This window comes from Sinocyclocheilus grahami, unplaced genomic scaffold (assembly GCF_001515645.1).
Source record: "Sinocyclocheilus grahami isolate Dianchi unplaced genomic scaffold, SAMN03320097.WGS_v1.1 scaffold976.1, whole genome shotgun sequence".
Taxonomy (NCBI): Eukaryota; Metazoa; Chordata; class Actinopteri; order Cypriniformes; family Cyprinidae; genus Sinocyclocheilus; species Sinocyclocheilus grahami.
Genome location: NW_015506155.1, coordinates 360026 through 378206, shown reverse-complemented (window position 1 = coordinate 378206; position 18181 = coordinate 360026). Strand labels below are relative to the sequence as shown.

The following is an 18181-nucleotide window of genomic DNA, read 5'->3' as shown; positions in this document are numbered from 1 at the left end:
AATACTCAAGTAAAGTACAGATACTCAAAAAGTGTACTTAAGTACAATACTCAAGTAAATGTACTTAGTTACTGTCCGCCTCTGCTTTTATATGATCACAGGTGACGCTACAACAGGGGTGCCCAAACTCAGTCCTGGAGGGCCGGTGTCCTGCAGAGTTTAGCTCCAACTTGCCTCAACACACCTGCCGAGAAGTTTCTGGCATGCCTAGTAAGAGCTTGATTAGCTGGTTCAGGTGTGTTTGATTAGGGTTGGAGCTAAACTCTGCAGGACACCGGCCCTCCAGGACCGAGTTTGGGCACCCCTGCGCTACAAGCAACACTAAAATGGATGTACACTCCCCCTAGTGTTAGTTGGATATTTCTGTACGCTGAATTTATTTTATTTAAATACAGTTAATGTGCTGATTAAATTATGAAAAAAAGTCAGAAGATTTTCTTTAATTGGTTCATCTCAAGTTTATGAACTGAATTTATGAGACTTGACTGATTAATACCATGCATAATTAATAGCTCTGGTCTTAGTAGGGAGAACAACAAAAGACACCCTTGATCAAGAAAGTCTTTATTGATGTTGCATCAGTACTGTCAAGTACTTGTAGATTTTGTATGAGCTGACAAAATATGTTCAATCAAAGAGTGCATTTAATACCCAAAAATGGATTGCATAAAGTGAATGCAATACGACAAAAGTTCTATAGATTGATAGATACATCATAAAAGAAAGAAAGAAAAACAATGGTAGTGTGTGCTACAAACTCCTTGATGCTGTTAAATATAAGGTTATTTGTACGTTCAGGGTTTCAGTTGGACATTCCTTACTGGACTATCACAAATGTATAAATATGTCTTCATTAAGTTCTTGTGCAAATAGGATTGGTTGTTTCTTTTAATTTGATTGATCATGAATAAATATCCCATGGAACAGAATCAAGGCTTTTTCCCCTAGTTTGTTTTGAATGACAAAAGGAAGCAACATAGTCTAAGCAGTTTTGAGATATTGCAGCACAACGGATTTTTTAAATCTTCAATCCATTGCACACAAACAATATACACTCATCATAGAAAATATTGGTCACAGTGTTAATATACAACAAAAAGGTCATCAAATACATGCTGAAACAGGACAGATCTGGTGCCAAAACATCATTCAAGAGCAAATAATCTGAACAATGTCATGCAACAAATGTCATGTAACCGTGTATTGAATGGGCAACCTGGTGCATTTAAGTTATATTATTGACACTCCTTTAGACTGATTCAGGTTATATCATTCTACATACTGGTCAAACAAACAGAAGTGAGAAAATGTCTTTCAAGAGGGACTTCAAGCCTCATTTGCTATTTTTCACTCACTTCAGTATATGTGCAAGGAACTATTTATTTGTTTGAGGATGTTTAAATTTTTTAAACTTTTATAAACACCACTGGAGCAGTGCTATTACAGTGTGATGTATCCAAATCATGTCCATTTTTTGTCAAAATGTAAAAGATTAGGACACGCATTGACTCATGTTAGTGTCAATAATGTCTGTGTAATTACAAGTCTCAGAAGAATGTAAAAAAACAATCAGTCAAATGTGTCATTGATAAAGCAGCAATTTGAAAAGCGATAGAGAATGTAAAACGTTTAGAGTATACAATGCAGTAGTTTGGATTTTGTGTTGGAGAATGGATTTGTTATAAAAAAATTCTGAATTATATTTTCATATTCTCAGTCTGTTAGTAGTCCCTTACTCACCAATGTACTCTAGGATATCGTAAGATATTGATGAGAAGCTGTACGCTATGTATTAGCTTTGATGCCATGATTTTTTAAGTACACTCTCAGAAATAAATGTACAAAAGGTGTCACTGGGGCTATTTGTTTGAGGATGTTTAAATTTTTTAAACTTTTATAAACACCACTGGAGCAGTGCTATTACAGTGTGATGTATCCAAATCATGTCCATTTTTTGTCAAAATGTAAAAGATTAGGACACGCATTGACTCATGTTAGTGTCAATAATGTCTGTGTAATTACAAGTCTCAGAAGAATGTAAAAAAACAATCAGTCAAATGTGTCATTGATAAAGCAGCAATTTGAAAAGCGATAGAGAATGTAAAACGTTTAGAGTATACAATGCAGTAGTTTGGATTTTGTGTTGGAGAATGGATTTGTTATAAAAAAATTCTGAATTATATTTTCATATTCTCAGTCTGTTAGTAGTCCCTTACTCACCAATGTACTCTAGGATATCGTAAGATATTGATGAGAAGCTGTACGCTATGAATTAGCTTTGATGCCATGATTTTTTAAGTACACTCTCAGAAATAAATGTACAAAAGGTGTCACTGGGGTGGTACCTTTTTGGAAGGTACTAATATGTACCATTACTAATATGCACTTTAGGCACTAATATGTATGTAATATGGGGGAAATAAGGCACAAAGTCTAACCTTTTGAAAGGGTACCGCCCTAGTGACAGCTTTTGTACCGTTTTTTCTGAGAGTGTATGGAATTAGTGTCACAGAAATGTATTTGTTATATTTGTTTTGTTAATGCAGGCAATGTTGTACAGCAGTCCTCTTGAGGCCTTCAGGATTGCTACTGATTTAAACCTGGCATGTTTTGAGCAAACAACTCAAATAACAAGTAAATCATCAAGTAATTTTTCGTCTTAATAACTCTCAAACACAATGTAGTTGTCGCAGAAACAGACAGATTAGCACATCATTTTTGCTTTAACGCAGTAAATCAAATAAAACATATATACCTAATGACTAAAGCAGATAGATATTCACCTGTTTGGCATTAATAAGATAAAACAACAACAATGTGGAACTGAGGATTATTCTTTAAATTACGGATGTATTTAAAACATACAAATACAATAACAATGTTGTATAGAATGGCTGGATTCTAAAATGTGAAATGTGGCATGAATCAAGTAGCCTGTGTTATATGAGGGTAAGATATAGGTGAATTAGACTGCAACCAGGGTAACACATAACCCCAGAGTCAACATGATGAGCTCAATGGGAGTCAGAACATTTGGCAACATGTGCAGTCACATGGGTAAGTCTTCAAATGGTTACCTACGCATTGCAAAGTACGTAATAGTCTGATTGTGATAAACAACAACAACAACAACATCAATAAAATAACACCATTATATCAACATCAACAAAAATAACATAACAGTTATAATAAAATTATCATATAGGCAGAAAATGACAACACTTGCAAGTAAAACAATGATCAAATCAAACATTTGAAAGAGAGGGTGAAAACAGAGACACAGCATGAATTCTCCATCCTCTGCTTCGAACTCAGCCTCTCCATCATTCAGCAAGTCTTTCTTGTAATCTAGTCGCTGTTATCACAGATGTTACTGCAGGGCACTTGAGCAAGCAATTCTCCTTTGAGACGGACCGTTATGTGGGGCACAGGAGGAACCCTGAGAAGGACGAATGGATGTACTCAGTGGAGTAGAGCCCATTTGCTTGGTCAGAGGGCATTTGCACCCAGACCTGGTCGTTCTCTTTCAGCTCTAGTACCGCACTACCTGATGCCTGGTCCATATAGCCCTTCTTGTATTCATCATAGGTGTATGTGGCTGGCACATTGTTTTTATACAGTGCCACCCACAGGCTGGTTCCCTTTACATGTACATGATAAGCAAAATAGTAGACTCCAGGCAGTGGGCTTGTGAAAATGCCTGTGGCAGGGTTGTAAGCATTTTGCCCATTGTACAGAATTCTGTCAAATTTGATCGGCATTCCAGATGGTGGAAATGGTGTCGTCAAAATAGCAGTAAAAGCAGGAGCCACGGAGGCAGAGAGCTCAGCCTGACCAAAATAGGGTTTCTCACCATTTGGCTTTGGAATGGATTCTCCTACAATATTTGGTCCTTGAACCGCTAACTGATTTATATCACCATTTGGCGGTCCAGGAGACCCAGGAGGTCCAGGTGGACCTGGAGGGCCCTGTATACCGCTAATTCCAGAAGGGCCGGGTCTTCCTGGAGGTCCTTGTGGGCCAGGCATACCTTTGTCTCCAGGCTTTCCAATTCCTTGGGGGCCTGGTGGACCTTGTTCGCCTTTCAACCCTGGAACACCTTGAGGTCCCATATGACCAGTGGGGCCTGGGAGTCCAGGAATCCCTGAATTGCCACGTGGCCCAGGGGGTCCTGGAAACCCATTCTCACCTTTTGAACCTGGTCCCCCAATCAAACCAGGATTACCTGGCAGTCCGATGTGACCCGGTTCACCTTTAGGTCCAGGTTTGCCTGTGGCTCCGTTGAGACCAGGAAGGCCCTTATCCCCTGGGAGGGCAGGTTTTCCTGGGAGCCCACTGGGACCCTGATCTCCTCTAAGCCCTGGCAATCCCGGAGGTCCTTGTGGGCCATTCTCTCCCTTTAGACCAGACATCCCATGTTTCCCTGGAAGACCCATAGGACCTTGTGAACCTGAAAGCCCTGGCTGTCCAGTTGGCCCTGAATCTCCTGGTAGACCATCCATCCCAGGTTCTCCTTTGTCACCAGGGGCTCCTTCTAATCCAGCAGGACCTCTGTCTCCTTTCTGTCCTACAAGCCCTGGTTTACCATAGCCAGGGGGACCAGGAAACCCAGGAGTTCCTCTGGACCCAACATCACCCTTAGGACCTATTGGGCCTGGGTTACCTGGAGCACCACCAAGTCCAGGTTTTCCTACACCAGGTGCCCCCGGCTGACCTTGTAGTCCAGGGAGACCAGATTCCCCTGGGACACCTTGAAGTCCTGGAACTCCTTTATCTCCTTTTGGCCCTACTGGCCCGGGAAATCCATCAATCCCTGGTTTACCCAACCCAGGAAAACCTGGAAGTCCTGGAGGTCCTTGAAGGCCAATGGGTCCCCTGGGACCTATTGAACCTGGTTTTCCATTGCCATTTTCCCCTTTAGGTCCTTGTTCACCAGGAATACCATGTCCGCCTTTAGGCCCCAAATCACCTCTTGATCCTGGTGGGCCTCTAGTCCCAGGTAACCCTGGTCTACCATTCAATGACAGACCTGCTGGTCCAGGTGCTCCTGGCTGACCTGGAAGTCCACGTGTACCCACCTCTCCACGAGGCCCAACCTCACCATTGAGTCCTGAAGGTCCTTTAGGTCCTATCTTTCCTGGTAAACCTGGTAGCCCTGGTTTTCCAATCCCAGGGAATCCTGGAGGCCCTGAAGGACCTGTTTGACCATTTAGACCAGGTTGTCCTATACTTGATTTCCCTGGTAATCCAGGAGGCCCAGGTGGTCCCCTTGGTCCTGGTTTCCCTTGAAGACCTGGCTCCCCTTTAATGTCCATCACCGGTGGAAACTCTGCAATAAAAAAGAAAAATTCATAACTTCATAAATAAATTAATAAAAGAAGATTTAGCCAATGTAAGAATTTAAAGACACAAATTTTATTTCAATTAATCTCTGTGCCATCAAAAAATATTGTTTGTTTCCATGTAGAGGGGACCCTAAAGTGCTAGTGAGACTACATTTGCGATGTGCTTTACTCAACATTATGCTTAAGTGCCTGCTCAATGGAAGCTACGCAGGTATGCAACAAAGGCCTACAGGGAAAAGTGAATGTGTTTATGGACAAAACATAAACAAAGGACAAGGACAAAATTCAACAGCATTTGACCTCACTGGAATTTCATCAAAGGAACTGCAGTGATGACGTTTGACAGCCATGTTTGTACTAGGAACAACCAAACTATGCAAGTCAGGAAAACACTGCAAAGTCGCATTCACCTTACTTCTCAATAAATGTTTTGAGAGATGAGTTCAGAATTAACAGTACATTACATTTTGACTTTAAAATGGTCCATTTCACTGACCTGATGACACATGTGTCCTGACAAGTCCCACGTGACAATAGCTCAAATCCTTTGCATAATCTTTAGTCAAATTGGTCAATGTTAAAATGTGCTTTATGCTTATGACTTCTATTGATGATTTCTAAAGTATTTTTTTGAGGAATACATTTAAAATATTAGTGAAATGAAATATAATCAAGCATAATTATCTTTATAGATTATAGATTATAGATTTTATGGCTCTTGAGTACCTAATATATATATATATATATATATATATATATATTCATCCACTTCTCTGTAAATATTTTCTTTATATTCTCATCTGTATATGCTTTAGAATGGTATACTCTGTTTGTGAAGCGCCCTCAAGTGGTAAAATGATTTATAGCATAGGCCTAGATATTCAACATGCCTCAACTGGTTTAGAGGAAGAATTTAGATCATTACATTTACAAATAAAAAAATAATAATTCAATATCGCTTTTGTTCTGTAAATTCTATTTACTTAACCCATCTGATACCATCACTGTACCACCTTAAACTTCATGCCCCAAAATAAACAGACAACTACACGGAATCTCCTATAACAACTGCTATTGTACAGAAGTCAGTGGAATTTAGAAATGGTCAGCAGGAAAAAAAATAGAACTGGGTACATATGGCTCTCAATAGTTTAAGCACAATGCTGGTTTAGAGAGGTTGTCTGTACCCAATTGCAGGTTTTATTTAGTATATTTATTTATTAATGAAAATTGCCTTAGGTTTCAACTGGATAAGCAATGTGTAATATCACAGACACTTTTCAAACAAACTCTGTGTTTCAGTGCATGTCTTCCATTGTCCACTAGATGGTAGTGAGCACACAGCTTTTCTTTAGATAATGTTAGTTTGTTTAAATTGTTCAAACTGAAGTGAAGTGATTCAAAAGAACTGTATTCATGTCCAAATACCAAGGTAAATTAAATTACTAATATTAAATTACTTTTATATTAGTTGTAACAAAAACTATAAAAACTCATTTGCATTATACGGGTCCAAATACATAAACACACTGATTCACAAAACAGAATTAAACACATTTAAAAAGTTACCAGATGCTGAGAGATGCAATCCTTTCAAAATGGCCAATCACAAGCAATATTTATCAGTAGACCACACAGACAGGCCAAGACCTCACTAATAATCAGCATGCAAATATAAAACACATTCAGTTCACTGGTTTTGGTCATTTAGAATGCAGGACACAAAATGTAACACTTCTGTGTTTATAGCTCATAAAACTGTGTTATAATTATATCTGTCTTACAGTTTATCTGATAAATAGGCTACTATCAGTCTCGCTATATTTATAAAAATCAATTGAAGAATGTGAAAAACTAAATCATGTGTTGCGTGTGTGCAAAATAAAAATTCAGTCATAATTTCCTTCTTCTGAGGAACAGTGTTTCCACACAGGTTTGGAGGTTTGGAACAACATGAGGATGGGTAAATGATGATCAAATGTTCCTCTTTGAGTGAACTATCCCTAAAAGCTGAACTATCAGTAGCAGGTAAACCAATCAAACCACAGGAAAATCTATCTGGCCACTTCTTGCTCTTTTCTCTTTCCTGTGTTTTGTCCTTCTCTCTTTACCTGTGAAACAGAGACCTCCTATGTAACTTAAGCACATCACAACAGCTTCCATTTGACACCTACCCTGGATTTCTCATCAGCCAAGGACTCTCTTGACCCCTCCTACTTGATTCTGACACTGTTCTGACTCACCCTTTGATTCCCTTCAGGTTTGGACTATATGGACCTGTGATATACTGCTCAGAAGGGAGGTGACTTCACCCCACCCTGTCCCTCTTTTTCTTTGTCTTTCTCCTCCTTTGACACACTCACAGTGCCCTCTCGTTTATCATAGAGCAGAGAGGAATCAGAGAACTGCAAACCGTTCTTGTCCTCTCTTATTGTTCATCTCCAGTGTTCCCAGTCTGACAGACTTTTGGCTCAACTCCCCATCTCTTTCTCTGCCTGAAGAATCTCAGCCATCTATGGCCTAAAAGGTCAATAAACTAAACCATTGTGCCAGCCACTTCAGTGCAAAAATTATATCAACATTTAAAACTAAAATTAAATTGTATTTTAGTGCAAAAACGTCTTAATGACTAACCTCCTGCAATCCAGTTTAACCAGCTAAATTAATTAATTCATGCAATAGTATGAGTGAGTACTAGTAGCTGTTTTTAATTAAAGGCAGGGTAGGTGATTTGGTTCAAAAATACTTTTGTTATGCTGATTGAAAGTCTCTTCACATCCCAATAGCAATCACTAAGTTAGTGGTCTAAATGTATTTATGTCTATTTATATCATCTGTGGAAGGTGTAGGATCATAAAATGTTTGTCCAATCATTTCCCTCTGTCCAAGGGCTATGTTAGGCTGCCCTACCTGCCTGTTAACCTGTCTGCCTGTGCACATTCATGTGTTTTGGAGGAGGTATGGCTTTGGAGAGTGATTTGCAGGGAGGGTGAAATCTTATGCTTTCAAAGCTGGCTTGCTATTGCTAGCCTCTCCAAAGTCGCCTACCCTACCTTCAATCTGGTGATTAATCAGCAAGGACACATTAAATTGTTCCAAGTGAAAGTAAGGACATTTATAATGTTAAAAAATGTCTATTTTAAATAAATGTTGTTCTTGTATTTGTTACTTTATATTCATCAAAGAATCCAGAACATTAACAATTATCAAATATTTAGGTAAGAAGGTAAGAAATGTTTCTTGAGCAGCAAATATTAGAAAGATTTCTGAAGGATCATGTGACACTGAAGACTGGAGTAATGGCTGCTGAAAATTCAGATTGGCCATCACAGGAATAAATTACATTTCAAAATATATTTAAAAAGAAAACAGTTATTCTAAATTGTAGTAATATTTCACAATGTTATTGTTTTTACACTGTATCTGATCAAATAAATGCAGCCTTAGTGAAAATAAAGTAAATTACACTGTCATTTCAATATGGATAGATGGATGGACAGATAGGAAAACTAGATAGATATAATGAAGATGGATTACAAACACTTACCAAGATACTGGCCCTTGCCTTCTCTGAAGGGTGGCCCAACAGGCCCCTTCATTATGGGCTGCACATATTTCATCTGAGGCATGGGGGCGTAACCTCCACCCAGGGCATGATTCCCCAACGCTAGCAGGACACAGAGCACTGCCAGCATTGTCACTGTCCTCTGTGGTCACGGGCTTTCAAACTGCAAAGAGAGAAAGATCATTGACACATCATTTTACACTGCAACTGTAAAGTTACAATACTAATATTTATGGCTGTCTTAATTTGAACTTTTATTTTGATGGAAAACTACCAGTGGAAATCGTGCAGCCCTAGAAATATTATCTTTTTGCTGGGTGTTATAGCAGGCATATGTTACTCACTGCATAATGTTTTCATCTCCTTACAAAGACTGAGTTCTTTACTCCTAATAATTTTTGGAGACCTGAATGAGCATTCAGTTTCCCTTCACGTTCCCGTTTATGTTGGCTTTACCAATGTGCTCGGTTGGATTTCAAAGTTCTATGCCAGTCAGCACTACTTCCAATAGGTGTAAATCTGAGTGACAGTGGCATACATAAACAGCTCTCCATGTGCTAGCCTGTTCAGTGATGCCTGGCACGGGATACAACACATGAAAGTTTTTCTCGGCTACAACATAGGCTACAAAACACTGAGAAAAAAGCAAAGTAAAGCCCTTCTTTTTAAACTTTAGAAGTTAAATGTTAATTTAGGCCTTGTTTCAGAATCTATGAGTTCTGTTTTTTGGTGTAGGCGAGCAGCCTTGTCAGAGGTACATGGTTTCACTTGAGGGCCTACAGAGATGCTTACAAGAAGAGGATCTTCCTACACGGCTGGCTGTCGGATGGGTCACTGGGTAGAGTTATTGACCCCACACAAGTTACGCCTGGGCGATGAGGTACGGATGCCAAAGCCTAGGTAGGGCTCAGTGCCTCAGCGTTTGTTTAACCAGTCGTTCCCCAAGACAGCTGCAGCTGTTTGCTTTAATTTACTGCAGGAAGGAATGATAATTTCATCCTCATGTTACTCGCACCAAAAATTTACACAGATTTGATCAGGTGCATGGGAGAGACCACTGGCTCGGAGAAGAGGGGTGCTGACGGCGTCAATTTAGGGTCTAACAGTGGGGATATTGAGGATGTCAGATTACATTCTCCTAAGTGTCTGACATCTACATCATCAGTTGTCTTGGATGTCTCTTTTTTACCTGCTTTCATGGATTACACCAGTTGATCTCAATCGGTGCTTTCTCCTCCATTTTGAAGGCTGACTCATGTTCTTATCTTAATTAGGCCTATCCATGGTTATACGCATAGTTGCATTTTATTCTTTGCATTTAGCATTTTTCCTGTAAATCTGTCAGAACTGGGCTCTGGGCAGGACTCTTGAAACATTCTTAAAGGTTTTTTCATCATTGACAGATGATAACAAATAAACAAGTAATGTCATTACAAACCTGTGTTTGGATTGACATGAGAGTGAGTAAATGATGAAAAAAATATATAAATAAAGTATAAATAAATGTAAATAAATACATTACAATATATAATAAATCAATACAATTTTGAACTGATTTTCTGATTTTTTTTCTGATTCTTATTTTTTTAATTTTTCTTAAGACAAAACTTAAGAAGAATACTTAAATCAAACACCTGAATGTTCTTAAACATTATCATAATTAACAAACTTCAGATAACCTCCAACTTTTCTTAAATCCCTTATCTTGAAATTATTGGGTTGTTCAAATATAAAATACTAGCTACACATAAAACATATTACTATATAAGATTTATTTTTGTATAGTATAGCAAGTAAATTCTATGATAGTTAATGTCATTAGATTATTTATCTTAAGAATCCGGCCTCAGACCTACATTTATGGCCAGTTCTAGACTTGACATCACATCTGGATGAGCTGTCCTGTGCTCTGAGTGTGTGACTGAATGTGGAAGATACTTTATTGAAACGCCTCCCATTCCTTCATTTCTACACACTGTGTTTTCCCAGAGTGCTGAACCTGCGAAGCCTGAGGGATGGAGCTTAAAGTCTGCTGATCTTAAATTCAGTCCAAAAGCACATGGACATCCTATCCGTGGCCTTCACAGTTCACAGGTTTTGGTTTGCTGTTCTCAGTGGACCTGGCCAAGCCAAGACACATTCATAACCTACCTCACTTCCTATTTCAATGTGCTGTGACAGCTGAACTCTCTCTCGTAACCACAGGTTTGAACACAGAAACCCACTAGTCAGCCCGACTGCATCTGCAAGCATGAGACCCACAAGTCAGATCAACTTTCTTCACAGTGCCACAGCTCAGCAAGAACCTCTTTAAATTCTAACCAAAGGTTAATGGTGCCCCTTTCTCAAATATAAACCCTTTTCCACAGTTTAAACAGAGGCTCCTGCAAGGACCATATCAAAGACTGTAATCATTTGAGACACTTTCCATGAGTAGGGTACAAAATAATGTCCGAAACTTTTTTTAAGGTGATGCTTAAGCTTCAAGAATTGGTGATCATCAAGCTCAGGAGAGTAAACTTAATATTACATAAACTTTTTTATTTATTTATATTTTTGAAAATGTTAGTAGTTATGGATGTCTAAATACAACTTAAAACATTAGCCAAATGTCTGTAACACAAAAAATAAGGAGTTTCTGAATAACTAAAGCCAGTCACAACCACTGAAGGTAAAACCATTCGAAAGAACAATAAAAAAATTGCAATTTGGCTAACATTGGTTGTGGTTTATCTTAAACAGATTTAAAAAGAAGCACCGAAGTCAATTGTGCATATTGTTCTAAGAGCAGAAAGGGAAATAAGCAAGTAATCATCCCAGGCATTACAAACTTTATGCCTTTCCCATAGTAAGTTGGTCTCCAAATCAGAATATTGCAGAGAATAATAATTCACCAAGACCGAAAATAAGCATATCCATGAAATTCATGTCTAACTAGACCTGTGAAACTCAATCAGAAATGTTCTCATAAGGTCCTTGTACGAAAACAGAAAAAACAAACACATAATGCATTACTTTTCACTACACCACTTACTCTTACTGCATGCTGGCGGAAAAATAGGCAAAACACTGCAGGGGCCAAAACCTACTAGCAGTAATCTCTAAAAACAACATGGCAGCTCAGGTGGCAACCAAGACACCAAAACTGAGTGAGCCACAAATAAATAGCTTAAAAGAAAGCTATTCCCACTTTTCATCACCTTAAAATAGATGGCTCTTTCCATGGTTGTGAAATGTACACTTTGGTTCTCCACTAAAGCCCAAAAACAGCACACAGGGCCCGGTGTAAGACCTCTTAGAATTGTTTTTAGTATTGTTGACAGCTTGAAAACAAGACAAATATCAATGTTAAAATTAATATTACTAAATCTTGTTTTCATATATTAATAAGCAGTGATTTTTTTCAAAGAAATAATAACAATGTGTATGGATAATAATAATAATAATAACAACAAATGATAAATAAATAAGAAAAGCATAAAAACAAGACAAATATTAATGTAAATTTTTTATCAATTTGTTTTTAAATATTAATAATCGATGAAGAAGTTTTATTTTTTCAAAGAAATAACAACTACAACAACATTTACATTTCTTATTATTACATTTCTTACATACCTTACTTAAGTATTTATTTTTAAATAAATACTTAAGTAAATAATAAAAGTAAATAAAAATCTTAATTAATTCTCTCAATTAATTTTAACTTAGAAATTAAAACATGCTCATCATGCAAGAGGTGTATGTATGAATTGCATTTTAATGCATTTGTGAATTAAAAAAAAGACTATATATAAGTATATATGAAGCAAACACAATTATTGTGTTTTATGAACTTCGAGGCATGTAAATGAAAGTGTGCCTGTGTGTGGCTTGCAAGAGCATATGCTGTTTCCACAGTACAGGCACATGTCTGTTTGATAGACACCATGCTTACGGAGTCAGTGAGAGAGGCGGAAATTGGGTCTGAGAGTTTTATTTCATAAATCAACTTTTCAGTTAAATCTCAGGAGGGAGTGAACGGTGCTTAACCTGTAATGGCCTCCCCGTCTGCCAATCTTATATTGCTCCCCCCCTCCCCCCCATACACACTATCGGCTACCTTAGTAACTATACAGCACTGTACAAACATTTAAGAATGCAGTGCTCATTTTCAACACACTGCACATTTGCTTTCTCTGATTGCATGGTGTATTAGCGGCCACCGTGACCTGAGTCCATGTGGATATTAAAAAGGAGGTTTGGCTAAATTGGCTCATAGACAGCGTTTCTCAGACACACTGACAGAGCAAGTCTCAAAAGCCAACGGGTAACATGTACCGTAACCCTGCTGTGACAACATTTAACAGAATCGTTCAATAAATCACCTATTTAATGCTGTCAGGGTCCTGCTGGGGTGTGCCTTAAGCTGTTTACGCTGCCATTTTGTTCCTCACCTTTCACTTTTTTCCATCAACGGGGCCTCCAGCCTGCGCCAAGGGGCCCATAGACGTTATGCAATGGCCCTAAAGTCAACGCTCCTGTCAAGTTAAGTGACAGATAAACAGTGAATTCAAGTGCCGCACTTCTACTGTTTAATGTCTTCAAATGGGGTTTGTGGATACTGTGGGAACATGTATTAGTTCAGATGAAGCTCCCTCTAGCTTCCCCCAGAGGAAATGTTCTCTTAGACCCAGTAAATAACAGACACTATTCATCGTAGCTGTCTCAATTTCTTGGCTCTGCATACCTTTCACAGTCTTGGGAATACAGCAGTGTGTTTTCTTGTACAGACACACACATGTAGCATGCACAAGAAGTGAGTGTTTAGGTTACACCAGCTGGACCATTAGCCCAGGTGCTCCTATAGCTTGAGTTATGATTGAGAAATTACTTTGTTTAAGTTTAATCAGAAATTAGCCACAAGGGTGTCTGGAGTGCCTTGTCTGTAACCATATTGAACATATGTTTTTCTTGGCTCTGCATACCTTTCACAGTCTTGGGAATACAGCAGTGTGTTTTCTTGTACAGACACACACATGTAGCATGCACAAGAAGTGAGTGTTTAGGTTACACCAGCTGGACCATTAGCCCAGGTGCTCCTATAGCTTGAGTTATGATTGAGAAATGACTTTCTGTTTAAGTTTAATCAGAAATTAGTCACAAGGGTGTCTGGAGTGCCTTGTCTGTAACCATATTGAACATATGTTTTAGTCTCCCCTCTCAATTGGATCTTTTATCGCTCATTCTCTATAGATTTAAATCTTTAGCATGATAAACAAGGGACTGCATTGCTAAAGCATTAGCTACACAACATTACCTACACAAACACATTCAGCTACATCTAAACTACAAACTACTAAAACTATACACGGTATACTAAAATCTAAACACAACAAATAAAAAAACAAAACAAAAAAACATTATATATCATTATAGCATGATTCAAGTTCAACCCAGGCTCACTGGAAAAACGAGCTTCTGATGTTATACTGCTTCTTGCACGTTTCGCGACACTTTCAATGTGAAATGTCCAGTGAGTGACGCTAAAAGTACATTTGTTTTTTTCTGAAACTAATGAATGTAATTTTGGCAGTTTTATTATGTCGGTTGTTGTATGTATCACAGCAGTTAGGAAATAAAATGTTGGTGAGTGGTGCTAAAAAGTTAATGCTCTAACATGTTTGAAAATAACATAAATCATTTAAAATTAGATAGTATGGTCTGTTTGTCCCTATGATGTCTGTTCTTACAAAAACCAAAACATAAATGGACTGATCTGGAAAAAATTTCCTCCTGAATAATGCATGCGTATCAGAAATAAATCTCAGTGTATGTATTTTATAATTTGGTTTAAAGCTAATTTTTTTCTCATATATGAAGCTTTAAAATCTTGAACAAAAAGAAAAAATCAGGAATTAGATGACGAAAAACACAGACAGAAAAAATACTTGATATTTGTAATTAAAACTGTTCCTCTCCAATTTCTTAAATATGAACACAAAAATAAATGATATACAAATATAATAATACACTAAAAAAAAGCTGTATCCCTGCTGAGTGTGTCTGGGTCTGTCTGCCCTCCTCTCTCCCCAGACACAGACACAATCTGATCCCTGCGTCCTTCCTCATCTGCTCTGTCAACAGTCTCTGTTTTTCCCCTTACCACTTTTTCTTTCTCACTTTCTATCTCCCTTTCCTTTTCTCTCTCCTCTTTCCTATTATACATCTTTTTTTAGAGGTTGACCTGGCAGTCTCTTTCCCACTCTCCTTTTCTCTCTTGCTTTTTCTCTACAAAAATAATTCTTAGTCAGGATTTTTGCAAAAATTTAATATTTCTTTTTCTTTTCTTTTTAAAATCGGTTTTAAGCACAAACCTCACAAGGGTTGCGTATCATTTGAATTTGATCAATTCCGATTCCGATTCTTTTCGATTCCCAGTTTCGATTCCAATGTGATTAAATAATGATATCAAACATTTATCCTTTGTCTCTTTTTTTGCAATCCATTTATTGGAGCTGAATACCATGAACAAAAATCAACAGGCTACATAAAAACTGGACTCTTTAAGAGCTGTTTGTGTGCAAAATAGAACTGCATGATTCTGGATAAATACATTTTTTTCACCAGTGGGAGTTGTGGTTCTCTCATGATTCACACGTAATTTATGAATAAATGATTCAATGACTCACTCATCAGTCTGTGTGCATTGAATTTATTTAATACACGAGTTTCACAATTTGAGTTGAATTACTGAAATAAATGAACTTTTCCACCACATTCTAATTTATTGAGATGCACCTGTACTTGTTTCATTACTGGATGAATCAGCGTTCTTGAATGAATATCTTGTATGATTCAAAAGACACATACATTTTAACAGCCCCTTTTCGCCACCTAGTGGCGTAACAATGTAATTGACAAATCTTCATTTGAAGTGTCAAATTACTTTCAAAAGGTGATTTACTCTATTTTAATCGCTACCGTACACAGAGTTTATATTCAGACTATAAACTTGAAACAGACGAATCATTGTAATTTAGGAACAGAATCGTGTTCGCGATCTTTAACGATCTATTAAATTAAAGTGCTTTGTCATGTTGGTGGTGACGCCTCTCTTGCAACATGTTTAGCTATCACAGATATTATACTTAGCTTTTTTTGGCTTCTGATCACAAATGTAGCCAAACTTTGGAGCGTTTAGATTAGCAAGCAAGGTCCTGGCAGATCGCTAGGTTCGGTCCTCACACATGAAGAAAGAAAAAAAAACCGCATAGGAATCGATAGTCGGAATCGAAATTTTAATTTGAAAATCTTACCCTGAAAACCCTAACCTGACCTTAAGTATTCGATTCTGGAATCGGAATCGATTTTCGATTCACAACCCTTCCAATCATTCTTAGATTTATGCATAAAACAAGCGAAAAGAAACTTACTAAAACTCAAATCAAGTAAAATAGTCTGAAAACCATGCAGGATAATGCACCCAAATATAAAACAATCATCATCATTTACCCTGTTGTTGAATCCTGTGTGACTTTTCTCCTATATTTTTGCATGCAATTACAAGTTTTTAATAATTAAATTTTAAGAAATTATTTTAAGATTCAAGAAGAACACAAAAGGACCATAAAAGTAGTCCTTAGTAATCTCACTGAAAATCTTGACATCCATCCTAGCTCTCCTTGGCATGTTCATGAGAATTCATGAGAGCAGTAGTTAAGTCCATTTTGTGAATGAATCATCCTTTTGAATCAGATCTTTTCAATGAATCGTTTAATCTAGTTTAAAATACCAGTCTTAATTATGAATTCACAAATTGAACTGATCTTGTGACTCAATCCATTTGAAACAGCTAGAGGAAAAGACTTACAGTAAATTACAATTAAAATTTCAGTTTGTTCCTCCCACAAAACCAAGGCATGCAGTTCTCTTTCATGGCACAGCACATTTTTTGTGCAAATGCTCTTATTGTAGGTTGCCAAGGCCTGACAATGCAAGACGCTTTTTTCTCTTTGTGTCTCCCCCATTAAACACAGACACGTGCTGGCAGTTCACACACATTGTCCCTGGGTGGTACAGAAACAACAGAAGCAGTAGAGAGAGAGAAGTATCGAGGGATAGATGGAGGAGAGAAAAACACTGGAGTATGTAGTAGCAGACGGGACAGAGCGTTCAAAGAGCACTCATCAGCTGGCTGTGTTTCGTCTCCGCAGCCTGTGCCATATATTCAGTCTGAATGACAAATGGCCCACTCTACTCCTCCATGTGGGTGGCACTCGTCAGTGGAGCAAGACCTACATGTGTAGGTGAACTCCTTGGATGCATAACATGTACATACCTATGTCTGATGTGGATGTGGGGCCCCAGGATTCTGTCAAGCTAAAATTACACCGGGATTCTTACAGAACAAGGAACAGTCCTCCTCCTCTCCAGTATGCATTAGGAATGATAAATGAGCACCGTACTTAAATCTTGCCCTTTTCTCAGATCATCCAAATATTTTTCATTCAGCTCATCCAGTCACAAAGGACAAGGTTTTCTTGGTATAAGGAGGCACAATTAGACGTTGGAAAGCAGGCCAATGGCTACATGGATTTAGACTTGTTTTAGCTGTGCAGGGTGTGAACTTATGGTGTACCAAATACCAGGGAAATCACACTTCATCCAAAGTTTCACTGTTCTCTAGGGCTGGAAAAATTCAGACTTGGTCGCAAGTGAGGATCGCTTCCAGAAGGAGAGTGATCGAGCTGCAGGTTCATATCTATTTTGAAATTCTGATCCATTGCTGACACGCTGTTAACATGCTTGCTAAACTATCATGGCTAGTGATGCTCTGAGTTGTTGGTGCTGGCTGACACAGTGTGCTTGCTGCCCATGGCAAGATAAAAAAGTAATTATTAGCTTTTACCCCTCCATCGTCACCCATTGCAGAGATCACCATGTATTTGTGCAAGTCTCTTAAAAGGGACAGTTCCCTCATGTTCCGTCATCATTTACTCACGCTCATTTCATTCCAAATCATGACTTACTTTCTTCTGTGGAACTCAAAAGGAGATGCTTTCAAGAATGTTTACACTTTTAAGCTCTGAAAAGAATAAAAAACACGAGGCATCATAAAAGTAGCCCAACGCACCATGTATTTGTGCAAGTCTCTTAAAAGGGACAGTTCCCTCATGAAGTAAATGTTCCGTCATCATTTACTCACGCTCATTTCATTCCAAATCATGACTTACTTTCTTCTGTGGAACTCAAAAGGAGATGCTTTCAAGAATGTTTACACTTTTAAGCT

The 18181-nt window shown here is 38.0% G+C and overlaps 1 protein-coding gene across 1 annotated transcript in view; it reads right to left on the bottom strand.

Annotated features, from left to right (window-relative positions):
* Positions 1-3403: 3403 nt before the first annotated feature.
* LOC107565043 (collagen alpha-2(VIII) chain-like) overlaps positions 3404-18181 on the bottom strand; it is a 47111-nt gene continuing 32333 nt past the window's right edge. The window contains exons 2-3 of the mRNA XM_016250228.1: positions 8893-9073; positions 3404-5329 (exon numbers count right to left, since the gene is read on the bottom strand). Coding sequence (XP_016105714.1) covers positions 3417-5329; positions 8893-9040 — 2061 coding nt within the window. The 5' untranslated portion in view covers positions 9041-9073 and the 3' untranslated portion in view covers positions 3404-3416. The remainder of the gene's footprint in view (positions 5330-8892; positions 9074-18181) is intronic.